This window comes from Dromaius novaehollandiae, chromosome 2, assembly GCF_036370855.1.
Source record: "Dromaius novaehollandiae isolate bDroNov1 chromosome 2, bDroNov1.hap1, whole genome shotgun sequence".
Taxonomy (NCBI): domain Eukaryota; kingdom Metazoa; phylum Chordata; class Aves; order Casuariiformes; family Dromaiidae; genus Dromaius; species Dromaius novaehollandiae.
The window spans coordinates 94,206,369-94,232,972 of record NC_088099.1 but is presented as its reverse complement, the minus strand read 5'-3'; the positions used below and the strand labels follow the sequence as shown (position 1 = coordinate 94,232,972).

At 40.2% G+C, this 26,604-nt stretch overlaps 3 protein-coding genes across 11 annotated transcripts; 1 reads left to right on the top strand and 2 right to left on the bottom strand.

The window, feature by feature from the left end:
• Nucleotides 1-31: 31 nt before the first annotated feature.
• On the bottom strand, nt 32-8,059 carry LOC112992499 (probable 2-ketogluconate reductase). 4 transcript variants are annotated; one of them, XM_064506930.1, is made up of 6 exons: nt 7,936-8,059; nt 5,923-6,307; nt 4,038-4,209; nt 1,814-1,992; nt 1,515-1,611; nt 32-583 (listed from the first exon to the last, which is right to left on the bottom strand). In XM_064506930.1, the coding sequence occupies exons 2-6, from the start codon at nt 6,302-6,304 to the stop codon at nt 427-429; spliced, it is 987 nt and encodes a 328-aa protein (XP_064363000.1). In that variant the 5' UTR covers nt 6,305-6,307; nt 7,936-8,059; the 3' UTR covers nt 32-426. The 4 variants fall into 4 exon arrangements, with proteins under 4 accessions (XP_064363000.1, XP_025971406.1, XP_025971405.1 ...); XM_026115621.1 differs by lacking the exon at nt 7,936-8,059 and adding an exon at nt 6,609-6,695; XM_026115620.1 differs by lacking the exon at nt 7,936-8,059 and adding an exon at nt 6,621-6,695.
• LOC112992498 (probable 2-ketogluconate reductase) lies at nt 7,895-15,520 on the bottom strand. 4 transcript variants are annotated; one of them, XM_026115617.2, is made up of 7 exons: nt 15,373-15,502; nt 14,571-14,818; nt 11,913-12,297; nt 10,548-10,719; nt 9,525-9,703; nt 8,639-8,735; nt 7,895-8,249 (listed from the first exon to the last, which is right to left on the bottom strand). In XM_026115617.2, exons 2-7 carry the CDS (start codon nt 14,769-14,771, stop codon nt 8,093-8,095), a joined length of 1,191 nt encoding a protein of 396 aa, XP_025971402.1. In that variant the 5' UTR covers nt 14,772-14,818; nt 15,373-15,502; the 3' UTR covers nt 7,895-8,092. The 4 variants fall into 4 exon arrangements, with proteins under 4 accessions (XP_025971402.1, XP_064362999.1, XP_025971403.1 ...); XM_064506929.1 differs by having other exon boundaries at nt 14,571-14,793; nt 15,373-15,419; XM_026115618.2 differs by lacking the exon at nt 14,571-14,818 and having other exon boundaries at nt 15,373-15,520.
• Nucleotides 15,521-16,461: 941 nt separating this feature from the next.
• Nucleotides 16,462-26,022, top strand: TXNL4A (thioredoxin like 4A). 3 transcript variants are annotated; one of them, XM_064506917.1, is made up of 5 exons: nt 16,462-16,598; nt 16,876-17,049; nt 23,913-24,016; nt 25,009-25,081; nt 25,481-25,645. In XM_064506917.1, the coding sequence occupies exons 2-5, from the start codon at nt 16,897-16,899 to the stop codon at nt 25,499-25,501; spliced, it is 351 nt and encodes a 116-aa protein (XP_064362987.1). In that variant the 5' UTR covers nt 16,462-16,598; nt 16,876-16,896; the 3' UTR covers nt 25,502-25,645. The 3 variants fall into 3 exon arrangements, with proteins under 3 accessions (XP_064362987.1, XP_025971409.1, XP_064362986.1); XM_026115624.2 differs by lacking the exon at nt 25,009-25,081 and having other exon boundaries at nt 25,481-26,022; XM_064506916.1 differs by lacking the exon at nt 25,009-25,081 and having other exon boundaries at nt 16,490-16,694; nt 25,481-26,022.
• Nucleotides 26,023-26,604: the final 582 nt, after the last annotated feature.

The window sequence follows — 26,604 nt, the reverse complement described above, 5'->3', positions numbered from 1 at the left end:
CTAATTTTGGAGATTTATCATCTAGAAAAGCTAATGTTTGAATAAATTTTTAATATAACAGAAAGGTCAGTTAGGTTTCAACAGAGTAGTCTTGTTTTCCCAACCTTGAAATAGACAAATTAACATACTGGAAAACATGTAACAGCCCCACTTCGTGCTTTCTAGGGAGCCTAGCATGAACTGTAAGTGCATTGGCAATCAGCAGCTTTTTTCACAGAGCCACTTAAAGCTTGCATCTATCTATGGCAGAGTTCAGAACTGAACAGTAGTATATTCCTCCACTTCATAAGGAATTTAAAATTTTAGGGTTTTTTTAATAACATTTGAGACTCAGTCAAAGCTTTCCCTGCCCACTTGGAATAGGTCACTCTCAGTGGGGAAAACAGAAGAATAAAATCATTTAGATCTGTGATATCCTTTTGCACATCAGCTTGGGAGCACTTCACTGGGTATAGGGAGACCATTAAGAGCTGCTAGGATGTTTTCAACTGCTTCCTCTGTTATCATGCGGGTGGTCTTCTCTGTTTTAATGCCAAGGTGGGGTGTTATAATGACATTCTTTAATTTTAATAGTGGATGATCTCTAGAAGAAAAAAAAAGAGGTGTAGTTAAGTTACCTGCTCTTATTCATCCAAATAAGAGCCTTGCTTTGGCTTTTGCATCGTATTTAAATATGTAGTTATTTTAATATAACTTTACACAAGTCCCACTTATATCCAGGGAGGGATCGCATGCTTATGGGCACTGATGAACTGCATTCAAGTAATTCTGGACACAAAAAGTATGTGCTAAGAGTTTATACTGTGCTCTTTTGTCAAAGACCAGAAACAGTTTTTTTGCCCTTAGGCAGCAATTTGCACCCTGTCAGAAGAGAGGATTAAGCGCCCGAAGCATTAGCCTGACACAATCGCCTGAGCTTTATTTATGTGGCTCAGATAATGGGCAGCAATGTCCCAGGCCTGCTGACATAACAAGCTCAAGCTGCCCCCACCCCAAAACCAGCCAGCACAGTTAACCCTGTGAGGTACAATGCTGCTAAGTGAGCGTTTTTTTTTTTTTTTTAAGAAGCTAAATAGCCCATGGGCCAGAGAGATCTGCAGCACTTCAGCCATCAAGAGCCTGGTATTGGGGAAACAAGCCTGCGGGGAGGGACGCCTGGGACAATGCGGCGGGGCTGAGCAGGGACAAACTCAGGCAGCTTCCACCCATTCACGCTGCCTCCTCCCTTCCCATTAAAGATCTGCTCGTGAAGCACTGCTGCCACTTCATATTGTGATTCTGTGGCAGGGACTTAGCGCTTGCCTTGGCATATGTGACCCTCCTGCTGTTCCCTGGTGCCCAGTTTCCCTTGGGCCTGTTATCACACCCAGCATCTGGGCTGCCTCCTCACCCAAATGTGCAACCGGGGGGGGGGGGGGGGGGCAGCTGCTGCTGCCTCCCTGCCTGCTGGGCCTCTCGAAGGGCTCTGGGCACTGTCATGGGCGTATTTCTGAGAACTGAACACAGATGGCAACCTGGGCAGTGGCTCCGGGTAGGTGACATCCAAAGCTGCGGCCCTGATAACGCCGGCCTGGAGAGCTCTCACCAGCGCCTCTTGGTCGACTACTGCCCCTAGGTTGGAATAAGAGTGTGTCTGAGTGCCATTTGCAGGCAACAGTCTGAGAGTGAAAAGAGAAAAGAAAGGAAGGGGAAGAATTTTTTTCCATGGCTGGTCTGTATATTCACCAGTTGTGCAGTTCATGCAGCTTGGTACTGCATGCAGCGCAACAGGAGCTGGCTCATATTTTGCAGTCAGACCGGTCTGGGATGTTACCTCGGCTGATGTTAATGAGAGTAGCCGTGGGTTTCATCAGCTCCATCTCCCTTTTCCCAATCAGCTTGTGTGTCTGAGGTGTCAGGCTCACCACCACCATCACAAAATCTGACTGCTGGAGCAAGCTGTCTATCTTTTCACAATAGACGGCACCGACAAGTTGCTCCTCGTGCTCTTTCCTGATGGGGGGAAAAAAAAGGATCATGCTGTATTTCAGGCAGGCAGTCTTGGGAATGCTACCTTCTTCCACAGTGTCCCTGGTACACAAACTAAAGGATAGGATTATCACAAGCAAGCCCCACAGCAGGGAGTGGACAGTCTGCCTGCCTCTCAGCCGCTGCAGTGCAAAGCCCAGTGGCTTATTTTAACTCTGCAAGTGGATGGAAGCAAGGCGCTGGAGCAGATGTCAGTACACAGTCTCTTCTCCAGGGTCCCCCCTAGGGAAGCTGCACCTCACGGGATGCAGTAATCACTCAAACCAGAGCACTGAGGGTCACCAAAACTCATCTGTGTGAGCTCTGAGAGAGACTGCCAGTGGTCTGCATCGCGTCGGCACCCTCCAGCAAGCCTGTCGTTGTGCTGTGGGTGGAAGCAGTGAGGCAGCTCCCTGGCAATTTAGGGCTGCTCCTGGCTGTTCCAGGACTTACACAAAATAAAGTGCTCAACACAAAAAGTTACCAAAGTACAGAGAGATTTTTAGTTTGAACTTTTTACCGTAAAAAAGAATTGTGGCCATTTATCCTATTGTTTTTAAACCTAGCTACCTAAACTTTGAGAACTAAAGAAGAACTGATAGGAGATGGGAATATAAATCAGTACGATCTTTTGTTCCTGAATCCCAGAGAATGGCTTTTGAAATATCTCCCCCTAAACTAGAAAGAAAGAAAAAGTCACACTAAGAAAATAACTTCAGTGTCACTTTGGATTATGTGTCTGCTAACACATATATTAATTATTTTCTTACAGAGTCCAGGGTCCAACAACCAGGGCCTAAGTGAATAAAGAACAGAATAGAATTACAGCCAGTTTTGCAGCAAGGAAAGTCTGAATACTCAGATAAACTTAATGTCTAAACTTACTTTAAAATAGTCATGTTTTTCCTTTCTGTTGCACTGTGCATTGATTATTCACCACAGCACTCTTTTACATCAATACTATTTAAAAGACTGAAAAAATGAGACAGAGGGAGTTAGTGATAACCGACAGAAGAAATTAATAGGATTTGTGCCTTATTTCCTCTTCTTTGTGGTATATAAAGAAAGCATGAAAGATCTTAAGGAGTCTCTTTTTTTTTAGTACTTTTTTGTACCTGAATTTGTTCAGCTGTTTTTATAATTTCTGAAGTAACAGGAATGCCAGGCCTCATCCTGGTGATTTGGTTAGAGCTAGCTGAAGCAGTAACCCTGCTACTGCAGTCTACGTGTGGAGCAACTCCCTAAAAGCCACATGTGCTCCCACTGCAGCTTCTCTTAGTATCAGGGAGGAGTAAAGTTGTCTCAGTGTAGATCAGGGTTTATAGCAGTAAACATTTGCTTTGCTCGTTGGCTGCATCCAACCTGCTTGCAATGGTTTCAGGGGTCTCAGTGTGCACCCGGTCGCTCTCCCACTTTTGCACTGAAGAGATCTTGGGCTGAATCTCTAATAAAGATCAGTTTCCTGGATATGCAAGTTAAAAGGGGCTAGAAACAAAAGCTGAAATCCTGGCTCCAGGGAAATATTTGGCAAAATTCCTACTGGCTTAAAGAGTTTTTTGGGAGGTTTTTTTGTTTTTTTGTTTTTTAAGGAACAGCCTCTCAGTTCATTAGTTTTCATATTTTGCTAAGCATACTTTCCTAGTTCTCCAGTCACTCAGTTTCAACAAGGTCACTCTTGAGCTTTGAGATGTGGGGGGAAAAAAGAAAAGATAGTTATGTGTCACTATAGTAAGATATAATATGAACAAACAGGTATAAGTTATATTTTCCTTCTTCTGGTCACATCTCCAGGAAACCATGGAATTTCTAATATTAAACCTAAATTAAGTCCCCAAGTATTGTTTAATCACCACATAAAGCCTTACAAGACTGATCTGAGGCAACTGGTCTTTTTTCATTTGCGTCAATCCTGGCCATATTCTCTCAATTCTGATGGAATTATGCTGACAGACTTTCTTGAAAAGAAAAGGGAAATACTGACTATCTGAAAGGGAGTTTCTGCTCTAATTAGGGTCAAGACATATCTTTACCTCCGTGTCCTGTTGTGGTACAAAATATTCATTTCAAATGCTCTGGCTCTCAGAGCAATCTTATAGCCAATGCTGCCCATTCCAATGATCCCCAGAGTAGCTCTGGTAACTTTAACTCCCAGAAAATCAGCTTCACAGTACTCCATACCTAGAGAAAATGCAACATGACAGCCTACAAGAGAAATGCTCCAATATTAGAAATGGGCTGGGTCCAGCACAGAGGAACAAAGCAAGAGAGTGGGGCCTTGAGGTGCGACTATAACATACATTCATTTGTTTAACAATTACAACACATTGTTTTAGATAGCAGTGATTTTTGTAATGTCCTAGATGACTCTTGAATATATCATCTTTCCTTGCCCAGCATGTGACATGCCTCATTTATTCCCACCATACTACAAAAGGCCTTTTGATGCCATCCCCCCTACAAATCCTTTTACCTCTCTGCACTCATAAAAATGTTGCCCTGTTCTGCAATGATAATCAAAATAATTATTACTAGTAACACTGCAGGGTTTGGAAATCCTTGTGAAGAATAATGTCAGATGTTTGTGTTGCTATTTAGAATAAGAAGAGGTTTCCTGTTCACCTCCGCCACTCAGACTGGAAGAGTGTGTCTTCTTTTAAAATCACTACTTAGTAATTTCCCTAGATTATCTGTTAAACCTGCAAAATTTTGTATTTCTGCTCAATGCAGAGAATAAGCTTACACGCACAGAGACACACTGCTTATTAGCCTGCTGGCAAGGTGAGAGGCTTCTGACATTTCAGGCCTCTAAAGAAAAATACTCTCTCTGATATTGTCAGCCCTTCTAAAACATAAGCAGAATACTGTGAAAACAACAAAAAATGCCTCAGGATAATACTCAATCATGCCAAAGCAGAGCTATCAGAAATTCACATAGATGAGAACAATCATTAATCTCCTTTTTAATCCATCTCCTCCTTGTGCAGCAGAAACAGATTTGGGGGGAGACAAGCCTCTCTCCTTTGAGCTTCCAAGAAGCCTGTGGTACTGCTGGTGAATCAAAGGCAGATAAATTTAATGGGATAACACAGAAGGGTTTTTTTTCCTGAACCAGGAGGCATTCCTGGCAAGCCAAGGATAGGTCTGTTTGGAGAAAGGGCAAAGAAAATTTGTGGAGCAAACTAGAAAGGATGCTACTAGGAGAAACTACAGCACCCTGTCTCTGATGCCCCTTAAACCCCTCAGTTCTGCATCAATGCATTTCAGTCCCTGAAAATATGTCCATGTCTCTGTCAGCCCCAGCTTTCGGCATATGTTATTCTGCTCCACTGTCGTCTCCCACGCTTCATTTTTTTCTTTCTTTCTGTGACTGCTGTGACCCTCTGATCGTTGCCTTCCCCCACTTTTGGTCAATAGCACTGTACTGCTACCACATCAGGAAACAAATGTCTTAAAGCCAAATGTCATAGTTACTGCAAATGCATTGCTGAAGAAGGTCACGGAATTTAAACCTTTCATATGTGAGAAGCACACTTCAGTGTGTGGTTCAGTAAGCTGTTAACATTAATTCTACAGCCATATGTATTCTAAAAAAATGAATTCCAGCTTCTAAGAAAAACATCAAGCCCTGTCAATAAAGCACAGATGCCCTGTCAATAAAGCGCAAAGTTACACTTGAACAGAATTTGATGAGATTCTGTTCAAGTATAAACAAACTCATATGATTTTATACCTAGTTGAAATATATGTTATATATAAAATATGTCAGCATAACAACTATTCTATTTGTCATCCCAATGTATTTTCTGGAATTTAGATGTTCACATTTTATTGCACTAAGGATGACTCTAGAAAAAGTCAAGTTAATGGTATGTATATCTTGTATGATTTCCAGAATCCACAGAATTGAAATGTTACCTTCTACTAGTCTTCTAGCAGATGCCAGCAGTAAAGCCATCCCAGTATCTGCTGTGCTGCTGGAAACAGCATGTGGAGCATTAGCCATTTTCACACCAAAGGTAGCTACAAGTTTCAGATCCAGGTGATCCATCCCTACTCCTGAATTTGCAATCACTTTTAAGTTTGGCAGGCTCTGGAGGAGCTCTTGGTCAATGACTGGTTTGTGCCACCACAAATAGATTGCTTGGACCTTTTTACTCAAATGCTTTCTGTCTTCAAGAAACTCCTTCATAGTGATGAGGTAGAAATGTTTCTTCAGGAACTCCACATGGCTATGCAGTACCCCATGTATTCCTCCTATTTCATTTACCAAAAGCCCAGGTAGCTCTCCTTCTCCCATGATCTGCAAGAAGAAGAAAGACACACCATGCTGAATTATTTCCAGACATTTAAAAAAAAATCATCACTTTCCTGTCCTGTATCATGACAACTATTGCAAGAGATCTAATAAACCACGCATTCAGATAGGAAGGTAAACAAACCAAGACAAGAAAGTTCTTTTAAATATACTATCAATTATATGCAATCCCTTCCAGCCCCCCACTCTTCACATAATCAAGTCTGAACCAGTTCTGTTGCTCATGGGCTGTAAGGTTTCACACTATCACCAGGCTCATGACACAGAATTATTTTTGATTAATTACTTAGTTTCAGACCATCAATAATCTGGCGTAATAAATCTTTGCTATGCTGAAATCACAAATTACTGTGTGTAAGTAGCTCAGAAAAATGTCGGACCTAATCTAGTTCCTGAAAATAAATTGCACAGCTTCATCATGGACTTTGAGTTACCAAGTTAATTTTTAAATGCTCCATTACAGAGGTTTTCGTGGTCCCCTGTCCTGAAGAAACACCAGCAAATTCTTAAACACAGTGCATTCTCCTGAGGCTGTCATAAGCTAGCAATATAATAGCTACATAGGCAATTGTTTTCAAACAAGGAAACCTAAACTTAGGCACTAGAATTAAAATGCTTTTTTTGCAAGAACCACTGATCATTTGTTTGTAAGTTCCCGAGGCTCTATGAAATGGCAGCTCTTAAAAAAAAATTAGACTATTTACAGCTACCATTGATTTTCCTTTGGAATTTTGTAAAGAGCTTGTGTGGGGGGTGTGGGGGGAGTTGTGCAAGGGCTGAAGGTCTTTGAATCCCCTATATCAATATTTGCTGTTGTCTTGTTAATAGTATTTCAGTATTTGCATCTGAATGTCTAGCTATCGGACTGTCTTCATTTACTGTGCTAAATCTTCATTTTACCATCCTTCTAAGAAGGCTGACCATACTGGAGAATCATGGAAAGGCTTCCTGATTTTATGGAGGTGACAAACCTTTCCTTAAGTCTTCTGACTTTGTTGTCTGCTCATACTCAGGAAAGAGAGTATTGAAGTATGGGAGGGCCAGGAAGGAGCCTGACTTCGGGCTGGAAGTTAGCACTGATCACTAATTTTTCTTTAAGCTATGCCTTCACTGATGTGATTTCAGTGGTAGCTGTTAGTGTTGTTTCATGGCCAATCAAGATAAAAGCAACATTTTTGCCTGCATAGAGGAACTAAACCTCTTTGGATTTACTTTGGTTTTCAAAAATCCCCTAAGGAAAATCAATGATTGGCTTCACTTTGATTTAACAGTGTAGATGAAGCTCTGCTCTCCTTACAGTAGAAAACTTTAGGCCTAAGATCACTTCAGTGGAGTCTGCTTTCTTGAGTGTTTTGATATCAAGATAGAATATTGCAACATTGGCTAAAAAGGGGTTTGGAATGTGGTTAAAATTCTGCAGGGAATTAATGTTCAATCCACCTTTAACATACCTGAGAGTATTACACAAACTGCTCAGTGTGCTTCCTTATCATTAGGTAGTAGCAAGTACTGGGAATAACGCACAGGTATTAACTGAAATAATGAACTGAAGATACCAAAGTACATAACTGCTCAGTTTAAAAGCTTCAAATAAATGACTTTTATTTGTTCACCTTTATTTCTCAGAATTGGAAACGACAATACAGGGTAAGCCCAGTGGGCCAACAGCTTTGCAGTATCATGACAACAAAAGCAGTGCAGGAACACAGGTACTGTAGGAAATAGTGCCTTTCCACAGATATGAGATTTAGTGATGTCATCTGATACACATCATTTGGGGAATACTTCACTGGGAATGGGTTGACCATTGAGAACAGCTAGCATATTTGCTATCGCTTCCTCTGCCATCATACGGATGGCTTGGACTGTTGCAGTTCCAATATGAGGGGTTATGATGATGTTATTTAATTTTAATAAAGGATGGTCTCTGTAAGAAAAAGAAAGAAGAAAATATATTATACAGGACATTTAGGCTGCTGCTAGTTGGAAAGAACTGAACCTCAGGAAACAGCAGCTGTGTCATGAGGGGAAGGGGCCACATGCACAGAATCTGCAGAAAGCTATGGGAAGCTCACTTACCCATTTCCTCTATCTCTGTTTAGGTCTTGTGGCCTTCCCTGTCAGTCAGGTTGCCAAAGAGCTGACATATGTGGGAAAGGGGGACTGTTTAACATTTATTTATGTTTGTGCAAGATAGGTTGAGGTTTTGCCTTGAACAGTGAGAGGGACTCCCAATAGAGATTGAGATTATGAGCAGAATTTTGCGGACAGTTTAAATCATTTCAGATTAATAGAACGGAAAACAGCTTTCTCTACCTTGGAAGAGGCTCAGGGTCTGTCACATCCAGAGCAGCAGCCATAATAACCTTCTTCTGGAGAGCTTCTACCAATGCATCTTGATCAATAACTGCACCTGCATTTAAATGATAATTTATTGCTGTCATCACAAGTTAACAAACACATTTCTAACCTAGTGGGTGGAGAAAGGCCTCCAAGTTCTAGAAAGAAAAACTAAAGAATTTTCATTTGTTAGAAAAGAAAATGTTCCTCTAATAACAGTTAACCAAACGAACTAAAGAGACATTCTATTTACTAATCTTTAATTAGAGGATGATCATGGTCCAGTGCACAGAGCATTTCATAGAATGTAAGAGATTTAAATCTGTTCCTCATTTTGACACTGACTTCCTATATTACTACAGACAAATCATTTCAAAGCTCTTTGAGCTTTTTCACTCTTTTATCTCTGCATTGTCTCCTGAAACTATAACCTCTTTAGGTCTGCTCTTATATTCTTGTTTGGCATCAACAGATCTGTAATCCCATCCGAGGTTCCTTTTCTGGAGAGCTGTTCCAATGGAGGCTTGTGTTTCTCCTTGCACCCTATTCATCACAGGTGATGAATATTTCACTATTTCATGATAATAAGGTTATTTCCACTAAAGAAAGCTGTCTTTAGGATAAGTCTAAGAGATGTAGAGCACCTGCTGAGCACCTTCAAATTCTGTTGGAGGTCCATAGGAGCTTGTGTTCAAACACATAGCATCCGATCTGTAATAAGTCATTAATCTGTAGAGTGCCAGCTACTCTGTGACTCAAACAATACATGCCAGTCTGAGGTGGGAGAGGGAAATTTCAACACAAACAGACAAAACACAACCTTAACTGCTGAGCCACAACCAGTGCCTGCAGACCATCCTACCTCGGCTGATGTTTATAAGAGTAGCTGTGGGTTTCATTAGCCCCAATTCCCTTTTCCCAATCAGTTTGCAAGTCTCTGGAGTCAGGTTCAGAGCCAGCATAACAAAGTCAGATTGCTGTAGCAAGTCTTCCATCTTCTCACAGTAGTGGGCACCAACTGCCTGTTCCTCTTCCTTTTTCCTGAGGGAAAACCGCACACCCAAATTGACACAGCTGCTTAAATAATCAGTCAACCCTAAGAGAGATCTTGAACAGTACAGAGATCAGCAGGTCTGAGGCCAAGATAAAGACATACATGGGTATAGATGGTGGAAGGGAGGAAGGGAAGAAGGGAGATGTGGCATAGAGGGAGTAAGAGGCTAGAGGACTGGCAAGACACTGGAGGAGTCATGTAAATGTGAAAGCAAAGCAAGTAAATGATATTAAGTATAGGAAGGTGAGGATGCTGTCAGCCTCCTACCCCTCCCAGCCGCCCCCTCCCCCATGTCTGCGCTGGTCCCTGTAGACTCTCTTTTTGCTTGAGGCATGTGAGTTAGGATGTGGGCTGAAAAGGAATGAAGGGGAAGTGAGGTCTGAAAGAATGGAAATATAAAACTAAGAGAAGTTAAGATCCTTGTCATGAGTGCATGTGTGATGAGCAAACTGGCTGGGCTGAGGAGACGGGTGACTGGGTGGGCCAGCGGTGTTGCCAGAAGCATGACCGAAGAGGGTGACAGGACAGGGGATACAATATGGGCACAAGGCCTGGTTTGCTTGGGCTACATCACCAAAAAGCTTAGCACCACTGCTGTTCCAGAAGTGCTAAGAGCTAACCAGAGAAGAGTAAGCTCAGAAAGGTGAGGGGGAGCTATATCCTGAGGGGAGTAGTAGGGAACCAAAGTGAGGAAGTGGAGGCACACTGGTATTCCTCATTATCTTACAACTGTCACAAGTACCTTACTTGGAAGACTGCAGACACAAATCAGGTCTGTGATTTCTGTCATTGCACGTTGAGTAATTACACACAGTAAGCAAACACTTTTACCTCTGGTTCCTGTTGTGGTAGAGAATCTTCATTTCAAAGGCTTTGGCTCTCTGAGCCACTTTATAACCAATATTGCCCATTCCGATGATCCCAAGAGTAGCCCTGGTAACTTCAACTCCCAGCCAGTCAACAGCAAAATACTTTGTGTCTGGAGAAATCACAATCTGGCAGCCTGAATGTAAAAACATGCTAAATGGGTGCAAACTGACTGGAAATTTAAGGCTAGAAATCATGAAGAAAAAAGTTTCTAATCATCATAAGCAGTAGTTTTCCTTACAAAATATCTTAACTAATTTTGAGAGGACAAATTTGGTCAGAAAAGAGAGCTTAGATGGTGCCATTCTCTGCAATAGCCAGGACTGGAGTCAGTGACCCAGGAGGGTTTTTTGAAATTTATATTTTTTTGTAAGGAATGGCTCCTCAGGGAATTAATTCTTCCATAATTGTAATATTCTCTCTGAAGTTTGAAAATAGCTTATTTGACATTTACCACCAGGCAGACATTGACTTCATTCTTTTTAGCTGGGGTAAATCTCATCATCTATCTCAAGGATCAGCCCAAAGCTGTACAACTACTTGTGTGGGGGTGAAGGATTTGGAAAACCCACCCAAGCAACGTTATGCTGTGGTGCATTGCAGATTTCAGCTATGCCAGGGATCTCTTAAGAGCTTTTGTAAAAAGAACTCAAGGTCCAGTGAGATGCAATAGTAGGAAAACTGCAGGGGAAAGAGGAGTTATTTCATGCTCATGGATGGAGCAGTGGTGACAGAAATGCTGTGAGACCCTGGAGAGAGAAGCAATTTCTTGTGATAGTCTCTACTGACACCTTTCTTCCCCTGAAGGGTATTGCGTAGCAAGGGCATGTGGGGAAAGGATCTACTTGTGAGCACACAAACTAATGTTGGTAGTACAGTCTGGAGTAATTTTGACAAAAGGATCATCAACTATTTCAATAATAATGTTGGCACTATTCTGGAAATAAAGCCCATTAGTTTAGATGAACTCTTTTCAGAAGCAGGAAAGAATGAAGCGTGATGCAATTCTTTTTATACAACTATAAAAAACTTGCCCAGCAGGGAGTCAGTGGAGAATTAAGCCCCAGATATTATTCCAAATGGGATATCACAGGCGATTTTCAAATGCTTAATCCAGACAAAGGCCTTACTGTTGTCACCACTGCCTTGAAAAGAAGTGGGGCATCTGAAAAAGTACAGGAAAAGCAGAACCCTCTGAGAATGGAGGCCTCAGAACTCTCTTCCCTGCAAAAGCATCCCAAAGATTGATTCAGACAGATCATTTGTAACATAGTAAAAGTGGGATATGTCAAAGAAGTAGCTAAGATCCAGGAAAATTTAAAATATTACCTTCCACTAGTCTTCTGGCAGATGCCAGCATCAAGGCCATTCCAATGTCTGCTGTTGTGTCAGCAACGGCATGTGGGGTGTTGGTCACTTTTACACCGAAGTTAGAAATCATTTTCAAGTCCAAGTGATCCACTCCAACCCCAGAGTTTGCAATTACCTTTAAATTAGGCAGGCTTTCCAGGAGCTCTTGGTCAATAGTTGGCCTGCGCTCAAACACGAAAACAGATTGGATTTTTTTGCTCATTTCTTTTTTGTTTTCAAGAAATTCCTTCATGGTGATAAGGCGAAAGTGTTTCTGCAGAAGTGCTACAATGTTTGGTAGTACACCATGAATTCCTCCTATATCCAGAATCAAAACACCCGGCAACTCTTGTTCTGCCATGACCTGCAATAAGGGAGTAAGAGAAATACTCCATTGTTTAGGAGAATGTCCTTAAAAGAATGATGCTGTAGTGTTCATTTAAATTCACATCTGTAAAACTGGAAATTAATGGATCTCAATACTACTCTTAAGGGTACAGAATAAATCCTCAGTCACTTTGTATCAGTGCGATCTTACATCATAAATCTTTCCAGTATCTTCAGTATGCTGGATCAGGCTCTAACACCAAGGAATATCCATCCCATTAAATCAAGATGCAGTATAAGTCCTAAATAGTGTAGTTCTCAAGTAGTTTCATTTTAGTCCTGAATCCATATTGATTTCATACACATCTGGCAGGTTCTCAATCTTATTCAAATTTCTTTTTATATAAACAGTGGTATGAAACAGAGGCTGCTAAAAAGTTACCTAAAGTTTCTTGACTATTGATTATGGTTGGTGAAGCAGCAGGTAGTGTAGGGAGTCACTGGGGATCAAACAGGCCTGACAAACACCTGTCAGGAATGGTTTAGGTCTAACTTGCATGTTGAAGGGCCATTCTTGGACAACGGCTGCATTGGTTGCCTTCAGTGTTTTAAACATTCAGATCTGCGCCTGAACTTACTTCCCCCCAATTTAGCATTAAAAGTGCTGGAACAGCACTTTTACAGCACCTATATGCTGAAACAGTGGTGAAAGAGCACTAGAGATGCCAATGGAAGTCCCACTGCAAACTCAGTCTTTCAGACTAGAGCTTTTCCATGCCTGCAGAGTTCTGAGCCCAGTTCTGTCTGCAAAAGCCCATGCAAATATATCGCACCCTGCGCTAAAACAGGGGCTCCACAAATAGCCACGCACCTAATTAGTAATTAGAGGGGAAAACCAGCAGCCTTTATTGGCAGAAATGGTAGTTGAAGGTGGTCGACATATCTTAACAACATTCTTGTCTAATTTCCTATGTTTCTCTTTGCTGTGTTACACGTGCTTTAAGTCTCTCTCACATACTGTGTCCTAGATCTGGGTCCTGGGAACCTGCCATAGGACTAAATGAATCAGAACTTATATTCTGCAGCCGCACTTGTTAATGCTAGCCACTCAGTGCTAGGCAGAAACTTCTTGCTGCCCCAATCTTCTCACACAGATATGTAGAGATTAATCAGACATTCAGATGTTACATACTACAAAAAGGTGTCAATGCCGATTAGAAGTTTCTGATTGAGCTGTTTCCCCCTGTCCTGAGCAAACCCAGTCTTACCTCAACTGCATCACTTAAAAGATTACAATCTCTACACTAGTAATACTGCTTAATTTAAGGCTTTGTACTGGCCTTGATCTGCATTTCTGCCTCAGTTCCAGTCTGCTATTGCACACTGGCTGGAATGGGTCTCAGTGTTAAGACTGGGCCTAATCTGCATGTCTGCAGCTCACCGTGAACAGCTTCTCTGGTAACGGCAACTGGCTCTGAACAACAAACAAAGCAATGGAATGAATAATGCAAGCATACTACAAAAAATACCCATCTAATTATTTCTTCCCAAGTGAAGTCTTTTGAACTCTGCCACCCCATATGGCTGGAAAAATTATGCAAATTTCCCCATATGCAGTCAGTGTTTCGTAAAGTATCATGCAACATGACCTTTTAAGGAAAAATTAAATCCATCTTCCAGAATTAGCTATCTGTAGAATAAAAGACAAGATTTAATGTCATATTATAACAGCACTGTCCAACTTCTTGATGAGCAGAACCTGATGATATTGCAGCAATTTATTCAGACCAGGTGGCAACTAAACCTTACAGTGTTATATGATGGAAAACTGTTTGGGTGCCCAGATACGATCACTTGACTGGCAGATGCCAGCGAGGCAGTACTGTATTACACCATTTGCTTTTGTCACTAATTTCTCCTTCATTACAAAACACAACTCAGGAAGGTCAGAGTCTGACACACATTTATTTTAGAAGCACTTTCTGAATTTCACAAACAGAAAAGTGATTCATGGGGAAGCTACTGTGAAACACAGGGAAAGCTGACTTAGGTTTCAGCTAACCAGCTCATACATGAAAAACAGGCTAGTCACATATAATTTATCTTCTCAGCAGCATGGGCGTGCTGAATGTGCCACAATTTCAGCCACTTTTTGATGCGTGAATTATTAACAGACTGCAGTTTTTGTTCAAAGACTGGGCTTCTTTTAGTAACAAGTACAATGACAACTTAAAAAAAGATATCAATAGTGGTAAACTAAAAGCACTTAAAGGATTCTTGTGCAGGGCAGGGGTCTCTCCAGATACTAACCTTAGTTTGAGGAACATTTAGTGTTCTTCCTCCAGCACTACTTGGGCCTGTCTTGTAGCTCTGTCTGTAATTCACATTCCTCTTTTGACAGTGATGCACATGAGAAGTAATAGCTGGATGGATGAATTTACAAGCCAAATTTGGCTGGCCATCCATCAAGTGGAGAGATTTTAACAGACCAAATGCTCTGCCCCTGAACATAATTGTTCAGATATCAGATGTCCTGTTCAATGTGTTAAACGTAACACCTGTTAAGAATATGACAGTTTTGGTTTTGGACTAGTATCATCTACAGTATTGCTAACTCTTTTAACTCTTTCTAAAGCTGTGATGCCTTACGTTTTCTATTTACACAAAATTACCTGCTTTCATTTATGTATACACGTATAAGGATATATATTGATATAACGTATGTATATTCCGGTCCTCAAGCATTGCAGGGAAAACTTTGAAAACATGGCTCCTAGGTTAGGACAAACAGGCAAATAAAAGAACTGTGTGTAAATATTAAATGTCAGCGTTACTGTTTTTCCAAGCTAGCCTTACTACCTTTGTGGAGCTTGACTCACTACTTTCGGATTTGTGGACTGGCACTGCTGCAACAGCAGGCTTACCTAAATGACAGCAAAATAAACCTGCGTAATTTTTCCCAGCTCTATTTTAAATTCAAGTTAATAGCGCAAGTTATCCAGAATAAATTCCCCCCAGTAACTTATCTGTGGAAGAAAACTAGTTACTTGAATAGTAACACAAGGATTAATCTGGCTGGGTTTCTTTCTGAAAGCATTTCTGTTTCTCTTACCGCTTCTGGAGGAACCAACAGCTTACTATTTCCTGACCTCTGACGCACACCCCTCTGTCACATATCCTAACCTTTGTCCCAAGGTCCGAGAGCTGTCTTCACTCCGCCTGCACGCAGGTCCACGCTGCGCATACCGCGCTGGGGAATTTCAGCCAACAGCTATTGCCTACGTTCGCTTAACTCTTGCTCTGCCGCAGGTCTATGTCAGGAGAAATATCCACCAAAGTCTCTGAATGCTGCCACCGAAAACCTAGACAGGCAGGGGGAAGCGCTGACAGAGCGTAGCCCATAGGTGGGAGGTTACCACTCATTTCTGTGGGGCTGTCTGAAGCAAGAGGGCTTTGTCCTGAGATGAGGGTACCTGCCCTCTCTTTTCACTTTCCTGAAACTGGATTATCTGGAAAGGAGATCACATGAGATACCATAGAATGAAGATTTTGCTCCAGTTTTCCGGAGAGCTTTGCATTTCTGAGGCAAAGTAATTTGATGCAAACTTCATCTACCACTATAGGACTATTCTCCAAAACCCCAGCTCAAGCTCGTATGGATTTTTTACAGTTTTACAGTTTTTTACAGTTTTTACAGTTGCCGTATTTCCTGCAAACTAGCCTTTTAAATGAGAGTAGAGTGTAAAAGTATATATTTGCTTTTCAGGAAGCAAAGAGATTGGCCTGGGATGCCCTATCTCAATGGCCAACTTGATTCTGAAACCTAGCGATGGCGATGATGCCAATGCCATGGTTTCCCTGAGGACCACTTCGACAGAAACATTTACCTAACCAGTTCAAGAACTGTCCTTCTGGTTGCAAGAGATGGTAGAACTTGGTGGTACCTAAGTAAGACTATGGCCAGGAGCTGGGCGGTGCAGTGGCCCGGGCAGGCACCCCGGGGCAGCAGGGACTCCCCCTTGGTGCCATCGACCATTTTGGTTGCCCTGTAATACCCGTCTACTTCGCCGACTTGGTACAGTCCGAGATACTATGCTCCTTCCCCCCCCCCCCCCGCTTTTGGGACTTGGTATGCGCCAAAGGGCCTCGCTTCGGCGGGCCCGGCCCCGCCCACTGAGCGAGGCCCCGTCTCTCCATTCAGGGCGGAAGCGCGGTTCACTCCTCCCCCTTCCGGCGCCGTGCCCGGCCGTGCTAACGGCATTTCGTCATTTCCGCTCCTGGCGCCGCCGCAGCCGCATTTCGGTTGTCCCCTCTTGCCCAGCGAAAGACGCCCCAGGGGTGCGGCGCGGCGCGGCGCGAGGGGGAGGAGGGGGTGCCTCCTCCGTGGCGCGCGGCCGCCGCGTGTGCGGGGCAAGCGCGAGCCGCGCCGCGAAGGTTCTGGAAGGGGCTCGGCGGGGGGGGGGAGGAGCGGGCAGCGCTGCGCCATGGCGGCGCGGCCGTTACGCGCCGCCTTGGGCTTGGCGCGGTGTCAGCACAGGGCGGAGGGGAGCGAGCAGGGGTTTCTGTGCGGCGGCGGGACGCGTGTGAGCGGTCCGGGCTGGCTGTCGTCCCGCAGGCCCGCCACCCGCCCTGCAGGATGTCGTACATGCTGCCGCACTTGCACAACGGCTGGCAGGTGGACCAGGCCATTCTGTCGGAAGAGGACCGCGTGGTGGTCATCCGTTTTGGGCATGACTGGGATCCGACCTGCATGAAAATGGACGAAGTCTTGTACAGCATTGCGGAGAAGGTAAACTGCAGCCGCAGTGTAGTGCGCTTGCTTCCTGCACTCGGTGTTTCCAATGGCTAAGCCTGAGGCAGGTTACAACTCAGTGTCTGGAGAGGTATTTCTGCATTAGGAGGCAGCAGTAAAGCTGCTTTGTTTGCTTTCATGAGTATTTCCTAAAAATGATCGGCTACTCCGTTGTTTGTAATGTTTAGTGGAGCAAAAAGACTGCTGCACGTCCTGAAATCAGAGTCGCTGCTTGTTAATAATTTCTCATTTAATGAACTGCAGCACTTAAACAGAAACGTGTGCTGGGTAATAGGAATGCTATGATTCTAGGTCATGTAGCACCATCAGCTACAATCAGAATGCATAGTAGCTTCAAATTTTCATTTGACTGGTCTAAAAAGCTGTTCTCATTTTGACACTTAAAAATGGTAAGATTCTAAAATGTACAGAAAGGTGTTGATTAATGTATCGGTGATATTTTTGGTGTAAACGGATGCTATTCCATTCAGTTGCATGGGCTGAATTAGATTTTAGGACATATTGAGGCAGACTTTGAAGCTTTTTTGGTTGGAAACGGTGCCTTCTGACAGCTGGTCACTCACTTTAGACAGGTACACACTAAAGAAGAATTAGTTGATCGTGTATGCTAACACAGACTACAATTTACCTTTTCATCTCTTTGGTAAGGATATTCTGTAGTGTCATGTGTTGAAAAATGACAGCTATTCTTGAACCACAGAGAAAAGGAAGCAAAAAATCTGAGCCACAAATGTTAATATTTAAGCTTAGGCAGGAAAAAGAGTTAGCAATCTTTATGTAAAATTGTGTGCATATTACATAATTTGGCATGAAGTTGTGTTCATGGTGTAGTCCTTTCTCTTTTAATGATATTTTTAAGTAAATGAGCTTCTGTTCTGTCTTTCAAATACCTATGTTTAAAGGTCTATACCTATAGTCAGATATTAAGAGGTAATAGGATACATTAAGGCCTGCTGTGAGGTGGTTTAATTTAGTCATTTTGTATTTAAAGGTGGGAGTTTCTCATAGTCAGATACTCTTAGTATCTGCTCTTGGCAGGATGCTTGGCAATTTGGCAGACGTTGGCACTTAAGGGTGATTGGGGGAAGAAAGAACAATGTAACTTCTTATTTCAAAATCTCCCTCTGCAGAAATGGCAAATTAAAGGGGGAGATCCTTCCTCATCCTCTTGCTTACAAGCCATGTTTGGATCTTGCAGCTGTTTTAAAGAGTGAGTAAAAGTTCCAATTGTACAGGTGTTTATGCTAGAGAATAATACAGAATGTTAACATGCTGTAATTGCATGCTACATTTGAAGAAAATGTAGCTGTATTTTATATTTGTTACCATGGTGCCATATTTTTTTTACATCTGCAGGATATTTTTGGGTAGCAGTGATGTTATCTCTACTTTATAATATGAAATCAGGGGTGTTTTTTGGTTTGAATCCTTTGGGGAAAGAGAAACTAGAACAACATACAAAAATACAAAACAGATAATTTTCACTGACATGTACTCTACTTAGTTTTAACCTACATTCTTTTTTCAGTATTGTGCATGAAAAGGAAGCAAGGCATCACTGAGTTTCACAATAAATTATAGCTGTAAAATGTCTTTTTTTGGTTAAAATCATTCTGAAGCAAAAGTCTTAAGAACTGAGTTGCACAAAACTTCTCTGGAGCCCTTTCTTTATAAATACACTCCTTTAAATTGCATTTTACAATAAGCTCATCCCCTGAAATATGGAGCTTTGGCTGCTAAACTTCTACAATACTTTTTTTTTTTTTTTTTTAGTTGTAATAAAACTATTTTAAAACCATGATTTGTTTAGAACTGAATACTGTAAATCAGATGACCTCTCTTGAAGCCAGGTCACTTTAACAGATATATTGTATTGGGTCAGTGCTGGTCTAGGGAGGATTGTTCCAATGTTTTTCATTTACTTAATGATAATTGGAAGTGTGGGTAGCTGTGACTGGCACAAATGCTAGTTGTTCCTCTTTGCCTTTCTGTTAACACCACAGCAAAAGGAGAGGGAAGAGGGGGGAAGGGACATGTAGAAGTGACACTGGTATTATGGTCACTGATGTTTGTAATTAAAGTTGAGCAAAGCCAATTGATTTACTCATGTCTGTAGCTTTCAGATTCGTTAGCCATAAGCATTGCTTTTGGCAGGATGTCATCTTTCTCTTCTGCCATGTAAATTTAACACCTGAACTGCAATAGCATATTCAGAATGGGGGGAGGAGAGTAAATATTGATGGGATAGACCTTCAATTTTGTGCTTACTGTGTTTGCAGTCCCTTTCAGTTCAGTAATACAAGCCTGCTGGGCTTCTTCAACTTGAATGAATTATTGCTAAAACTATTCTCAGTTTCTGTATTTTTTTTTCCTGTGATCTCCATATCTGAAGACATCTAAATGTTAGAAACATCATCTAGAAACTGGTGAAGAAGTCAGAAGAGGTATTCTTGGATCTTTTTCCAGATTTCCTTAGAAGTTTTCTGTATGCACCCTGGGGCCACTCTTGGCCATAAGCTAATGTAGGGTTGTGAGACTTCAAAGGGAGATGGAAGTCTTAACAAAAAAAAGGAAGACTATTACTTACCCTCACCAGAAATGTAAAAAAAACTCCCTGTGATTATTAACATTATTCCTTGTCCTTGTGTTGTTGTGGCAATCTTGTGTTGTAGGAATGCATTAATTTTCTGGAATATATTGTTAATTAAGAGTATCAGGAGGGAGAACCTTGAGGAGAAGTAAGATTTATTTTATCTGACATATTATTTTTTCCCTCATCAGTGTTTCCCTTTTTCCACCAAAGTGTGATCTTTACAAGACAGGATTTACGGAATATGTATGAAGTTCAACTATATCTAGTGTTAAGGGGCATACAGATTGCTTTGCTTTCTGAGACATTCCAGGAAAAATTTAATAGTAGTCCACCAAAACAGATACAGTTTTGTAAATTATTAAAATATTGGCCTGTAACTATGGCTGGACAATAACGTGCTTTTGTTTTCTGTGTGTGCTTATTGAATAGCATAGGCTAATCTGTGAAGCTATGATAACTATGGGGGGGAAAAAAAACCACAGCCAAAACTAAAGCCTAGTCCTTTTAAATGAGTTGATGAAGTTTTGAATGCATGCTGCTGTTTTTTGCCTTTCTTTCTTTTTCTTTTTCCTTGTCTCCTATCTTGTCCCTATGGTCAACAGCAACTATGATGGCCTAGTCAAACAGAGCAAACTTTGAATGATAAATGAAGTCAAGTTGTGGGAAATAAATACTGAGATGTTAATATCTTGCTTGTGTTTCTGTTGAAAGTGTTTTTAATCTTGAGGTGTTGGGGGAAGTGTGGTCCTATCGAAAAGGAGGCATTTAATGAATATTTTTCTTCCAAAAACAATTTACTTACTGCAAGAGATTTTATATGTCAGTATGTGTTAAGAGGTTAAGTACTTAGTTTCTGAATAAGCTTGTATTTTGTGTTCAGCTTCTAAAATGTCACACTCTGTTTGCACATTGCTTGGACATTAAAACTTCAGTTTACATCAACAACCTCACTGGTGTTAGAATTGTCATAAATGTAACTGCTTTTAGTGTGGTTTGCTTCCTCAGAGTTGTATATAATTCTTGTTCAGAGGTCCCTGTATCACATCCCAGGTTAAAATTTAGTAAGCTGTTTTGATCTTTAGCATCTGCTGTCCTGAAATGATAGAGAAGCTTGTTGTCTGTGGGGATACAACTTTGAGCAGACAGCCCTGGGTGATGGATTCACATTGGAGCGTATGGGGAGAGATTTAGCTTTGATTTGTCTCCATAGACTTAGAGCTCAAGTATAGATCAACTCAGTCTTTCATGCCAGTTCAGATCCAGAAATACTTGAACTGCTTTTGCCTAAAACAAAGCCTGAGCTAAATAAGCCTTGTGGATTCAAGCTGGCTCTGTCTAAAGCCAGCTGGGATGCTCTGTACTGCTGTTTCCGAGTAGATGGGGTCCTGTATTGTGTCTGAGATAGTATGTGCTCCTTCAGGCTGTAAAACTGTTTAATGCTGTGCAGAGCCATCTGAGCCATCTGCAGGGCTTGTCTTAGGTGGTGTTAAAATAAAATACTTCTTGGTGAGAAGCCTGCCCAGTCTGAAATGGCCATTAAGCAGCAGATACATGGCCACTGCCATGCTTCTAGATCGCCTCTTCCATTTTTAGGCTGTTACCTGTGTTTATCAATTTCATTCTTAGACCTGAATCACAGCCTTCCACCTCTCCATATATTGGAGAGTTACGTGACCAGGCCCATGTCATGGGCAACCTTGTCAGCCGTTGTCAAAATACAGAACAAAACTCATCCCTATCCAAATGTATTTACAAGCTAAGTGATTTCTGAGTGTGGAAATTCTTTAAAATAGTATCTTTTTCATTGTGGTGTTTGGTTTTCATCTTGTGAGATTTGAAATTAAGAAAGCAAGAGAGAGAGAGTAGAATCATTTTTAAAGTTCTAGGTTCAAATTTGAGAGCTCTATGTCTGTCTTTCAGCAGGTTACTACATCAGTTTCACTTCTAGTGAGTGGTTATGCTTCTCTCCTTCCCATGCAGGAGATGAGGAAGCTTCAGATAATGTCTGAGATGCTTGATTATGTTGCCAACTTGAATATATGCTTTGCAAGGGTGACTTCAATGATCCAGTCCTTTTGAGTGAGATTTAGGTACTACCTTATTAAATAATTGCATAAAGTATCTCTGTTTCAGAAGATAAGCTGATCTGTTCCGTAACTCTGGCTCCCTTTTCTAAAATCTTAGGCTGTTGGGGTTCATTGCTAGTAAGAACCATTTCTGGTTCTGCAACAGCTTGACTGTATTAACTGTATAAAACGTCAAGCTAGATTTAAAAGTCCTGTTGTTCCAGTGCTTTGTGGAGCACATTGTTATTGCAAGTAAAATCTTAGTTTAATGATGCTTTTGCAGCTGTCTTCTACTGCAATGTACAATTTCTTTGGATTTGTCTTTCAGCAAATTGAGATTTTGAATATATTAATGCTTATTTTAACTTAAAATCATTTTCTGATCTCCAAATTAACTAATTCTCCATAGATTACTTTTAGTTTAAGAATTGCCGAATGTGTTTTATGGAATTTTCCCACACAAGAAAACTGCTGTTGATGCTAAAAATGTCAGCAGACTGAAGAAGTGGTAAAAGGAAAAAATGAAAATGGACTCTTAAGATGTTTTTGAAACCTGTATTCTGTCTCCAAAGGCTAACCAGAGAAAATTGTGGGTGCTTCTCAGTTAAATTATCAACTCTGGGCATCCTCTGAAGTTTCTTGGAAATCTTTTATGTAAAATTGTTATGGATTTGAATAATCACTTCAGAGGGTGTTTAGTTTCAGTCTGATTACTGTGGCTAACTTGAGTTTTTTTAGGCTTTACCTGGTTTGGAACACTGCTAAAATGGGATGATTTCGTTAGATTATTGGTAGAGTTCAATGGCTCTTGACCCCAGAAGAGATTTGTTGGGTTTTTTTTGCTACTTACACTTACTTACATCTTTGAAGTGTGTTTTTTAATTTTTTTTAGTAATTCAGAAGCTTTCTTTAGGAAAAGTCTGTCACAGTGTATTTACTGTATGTTCCTGTATTGTTTTGTTTTTTTTGTAAACAAACATCTCCATACTTGCTCAATTAAAGTGCTTGGTAGGATGTTTAAGTACAAGGTACACCATACAGAATATGTTTATCTCACACAGTCTAATCTAATTTTATGGGGAAAAATAAAACATCTTTACATCAACAAGAAATTAGGTTGGCCATTGTATTTCTAGATGCATGGTAGCAAATTAACAGATTAAAAGCACTTTGAAGGAGTAAGTTTGTTACAAATCTTACACAGACCATGTGTGTTACCATGGAATTCTAACTATGCATAGATAAATGGGGAAGACAAACTGTGTACTTGTGAGTCAGGGCAGAGACAAGGTTTTGCATTCATGTTATATTGTGCAAGTATTTGATCATATACCTTACGGGTTACTGGTTTCTGTAATTTAGATACCTACCACCTTACATTTTAATTTATATATATATATATATATATGTACCTATACAGGTAAAAGTTTAGAAATTGAAACTTTAATTGCACTAAGGGTCAAACATATTACATCTGATAAAAATATGGCATGGTTTTCTTTCACGAATGAAGAAATTAACTGCAATTAGAGGAGGAGGGTGATTCTTGTGCATCTAACTGAGTAACTGCAACATGAAAACCTATCTGAACCAGAACTGCCTAGAGAATAGCTCCTCATTGAGGTCTTTTTTTCATCATCAATTAAAAATTTCAGCTCCTGTTTTAGCTTTCTGTCTCTCAAAATGCCATTAATACTATTTTTATTTAACCAGTCTCATTTCAAAAAAATAGTTAAAAGATAAAAAAAAATGCCGGAAGGAAGGCCATTCTAGACTATTAGTTTTCTCAAGTGTACAAGTGGCTGACAACAGAGGTAAAATATGTCAACCAGCTTACCGAAAGCATTTATTCTACTTGTTTGGAACTGCGCATGTGATTGCAATATTTCAGTTGTCTACAAAGGGCACTTGTTTCCGTAAATGTTGATTTTTAGCATCGTCACTTCCCTGCTGATACTGGCTGTATAATTAACATCTTGCCTGTATTTAAAAGTATTTTCCATGTTAATGCTTTCTTTTGTGGTTAAAAGAATGGCAAGCCTATTTACCATGATTTCATGTGTTAACATTTTGCAAAATAGATGTCACAATAATAAAAGCCTATGTCTTTTAATCAGCAATATGAATAACCAAAGACTTGGTAATATATATTGCTTTATTTCCTGTTTTCTTCTGTTTAGGTAAAAAACTTCGCTGTTATTTATCTTGTGGATATCACTGAAGTACCAGACTTCAACAAGATGTATGAGTTGTACGATCCCTGTACAGTCATGTTTTTCTTCAGGTACATAATCATTCTAGAATATAATTCAATTAAATGTGTTTTAATTTTTTTGTGTGTCAAACGCAATGCCTCAGTAGAACCATAGATCCTTTCTGAATACATGTCAGCATATTGGTAGTTACATTTTTATTGTTCTACAATGGAGTAAATGGATTGAATAGGAAAACAGCTTTGTTTTCCAGTTAGTCTAGTAACTTTATTTTGATAAGATACTAATACTTGTGTCGCTTCCTAAGCCATGACTGCCTGCAGTCCAAAAAAATGAAAACAGTACTTCTATGAAATGGTATCCTAGAAGAAATCTGATGTAATTTGGGTTCTTTTGTGCTCAATTTTCATTTTGATATAACTTCAGATGTCATGAATTACATTGTCCTTGTTGTTGGTGGTGGGTTTTTCTTTTCTTTTCTTTTCTTTTTTTTTTTTTTTTTTGTTACGTGCAAAAACACTTTAAGACTGTCATTGGCTTGATATGCTTATAGTCTATTACATTAGGCTGCCTGGCTTAAATCATCATTTACTAATGGGCAAAGTGAAGGGAAATTATTCTTAAGTATTCTTTTGAATTTGAATCCACCCTTGTGGACAGTAAGGAAATTCATTTGCTTGTCCACAGATGTTCACATCTAGATTTGTTTTTTTTTTTTTTTTAAGTTTTCCCCTTTCAGCTAGTGAAGTATGCACAGTATTATTACCTACAAAATCTTTGACTTAGCATGTTTATAAGCAAGCATAGCAGATAACTTCAATGTAATTTGCAACATAAGGATTTTATTTTTAAAATATTTAAACTTGGTTATATCGACCTATGTATTTGTATTTAAGGTAGAGCCTAGATGTAAAACTACTAGACTTTTAATGGGCAGTCTGCAAATTCAGAGGCAGTGTGGAAATTTAACTGGTGGAGTGGAAACCATATGAATGTTTATTTACTAATGAAGTACAAATTAGTGAAAATGGAAACTTTGTATTTATTATCTGTTTTTTCATAGTTGTAAATCTGAAATTCCCCGCAGAGATTACTGCAGGAGTATGGCACTCAAGTTTGTCAAACTTGCTTTAAAGGTATATCCAATGTATTCAGGTTCTGGAGCTGAGGCATCTCCTTTGATGAGATAAAATGCACTACTGGCAGGCCTGGAAATATCTCTGTGGAGGTAGATGGTAGTAGGAAAGAAATACGAACTATGGAGAATACACTGAAGAATAAGAGTGCTGAGTAATGATCTTGATGCAGGGGTGTTTGTGCTCCTTGTTCTAGCTTCAGAGATGGTCAGTAAAATGTCAACTTGAATATGACAAGAGTAAATACTTTTGTTTCAGGCTTACTTGAAAATCTGTTTATGTTTTAAGGGCTTGTTTTGAATCCTACAAAGCATTGGGGGGAGGGGGGAAATAGTTCAGTCTTCATGTCCTGAACTATAATAGCATATTAACCTGTCTGTTTTTTCTCTCCCGTTAAAGGAACAAACACATCATGATTGACTTAGGTACAGGTAATAACAACAAGATCAACTGGGCGATGGAAGATAAGCAAGAGATGATTGACATTATAGAAACTGTTTATAGAGGAGCCCGCAAAGGTCGAGGTTTGGTAGTATCACCCAAAGATTATTCCACTAAATACAGATACTGACATTTTCTTGGCATATGCTTTTTTTTTAACCCCACTTCCACTTAAATTTATCTGTGTGTATGTGTGTACATATTAATATGTATATATTAAAAAAACCCAAACCCTACAATTTTGTGAGCATAGTTGGAATTATTTAAAAGCTTTGAATTCTGTTTGAAACAGTGGAAGACATGAAGCCTGGAACTGTCTGACTGCAGAAATACTATAGCTGCATTTTTTTTAAATTAAGACTTAACTCTGTCTAGTATGTATTTTTCTACACAAAAAGCCTATTTGCAGAAAAAAATTTCAACTGTTTGCTTTTGTTATGCAAATATTGGGGAAAATTGTATTATAGCTTTTTTTAAAGGAATAAAATGTGTTCCACTTATTTGTCTGTTTTTTCTTTAGTGCTTTAAAGTTGTGAATGAAAATGTAATTCCATGCAAAATCATAACCTTAAAGATAAAGGCTTATCACTTCTATCAGGATTTTCTTGCATAGTATCTCAGTCTTTCACATCCATTCTCAGATAGGACTGACTTACAACTATTAAGCAAAACTCATGACTTTTCAAAAAAAAAAAAAAAAACCCACACTTAAGTTGCAGTGGTGGAGTTTCTTTTTCATGGTGGTTATACATGCTAGTCAGTTTGAAATAATTCCTTGTAAAGTCTGAGGTAATTGCAGTTTTGGAGCTGGCTGCACAGTCAACATCTGAAGGAGTGAGCTGTGCTCTCATACAAGCTACCATTTGTCTAATGGTAGACCAAAATGCATATATATACTTGTGAGATTTGAATTAGATTTAGCTATGGTATGGCTTTTGAAGTTTCCATTTGCATTTCTGAAAATTCCTGTTTTGTAGTCATGGAGCCAATGTGTAGGGGTTTTTTTAACTGATAAATGTATAGAGTTACAGAATTAACATTAAACAAGCCAGACTATGCAGTAGAGAGATGCTTGTACTTTG

Bases quoted from the DNA above. Each gene is read 5' to 3' on its own strand.
- TXNL4A (XM_026115624.2), top strand. From the start codon at position 16,897: ATGTCGTACATGCTGCCGCACTTGCACAACGGCTGGCAGGTGGACCAG. The intron at 17,050-23,912 runs GTAAACTGCAGC...TCTTCTGTTTAG, and splicing joins TGTACAGCATTGCGGAGAAG to GTAAAAAACTTCGCTGTTAT. The intron at 24,017-25,480 runs GTACATAATCAT...CTCCCGTTAAAG, and splicing joins ACAGTCATGTTTTTCTTCAG to GAACAAACACATCATGATTG.
- LOC112992499 (XM_026115620.1), bottom strand. The intron at 4,210-5,922 runs GTAACATTTCAA...TTTCTCTTGTAG, and splicing joins TGCTAGAAGACTAGTAGAAG to GCTGTCATGTTGCATTTTCT. The intron at 1,993-4,037 runs GTAAAGATATGT...TCCCCCCATCAG, and splicing joins TACCACAACAGGACACGGAG to GAAAGAGCACGAGGAGCAAC.
- LOC112992498 (XM_026115617.2), bottom strand. From the start codon at position 14,771: ATGTTCAGGGGCAGAGCATTTGGTCTGTTAAAATCTCTCCACTTGATG. The intron at 12,298-14,570 runs GTTAGTATCTGG...CCCTTATTGCAG, and splicing joins TAAATGTTCCTCAAACTAAG to GTCATGGCAGAACAAGAGTT. The intron at 10,720-11,912 runs GTAATATTTTAA...TTTTACATTCAG, and splicing joins TGCCAGAAGACTAGTGGAAG to GCTGCCAGATTGTGATTTCT.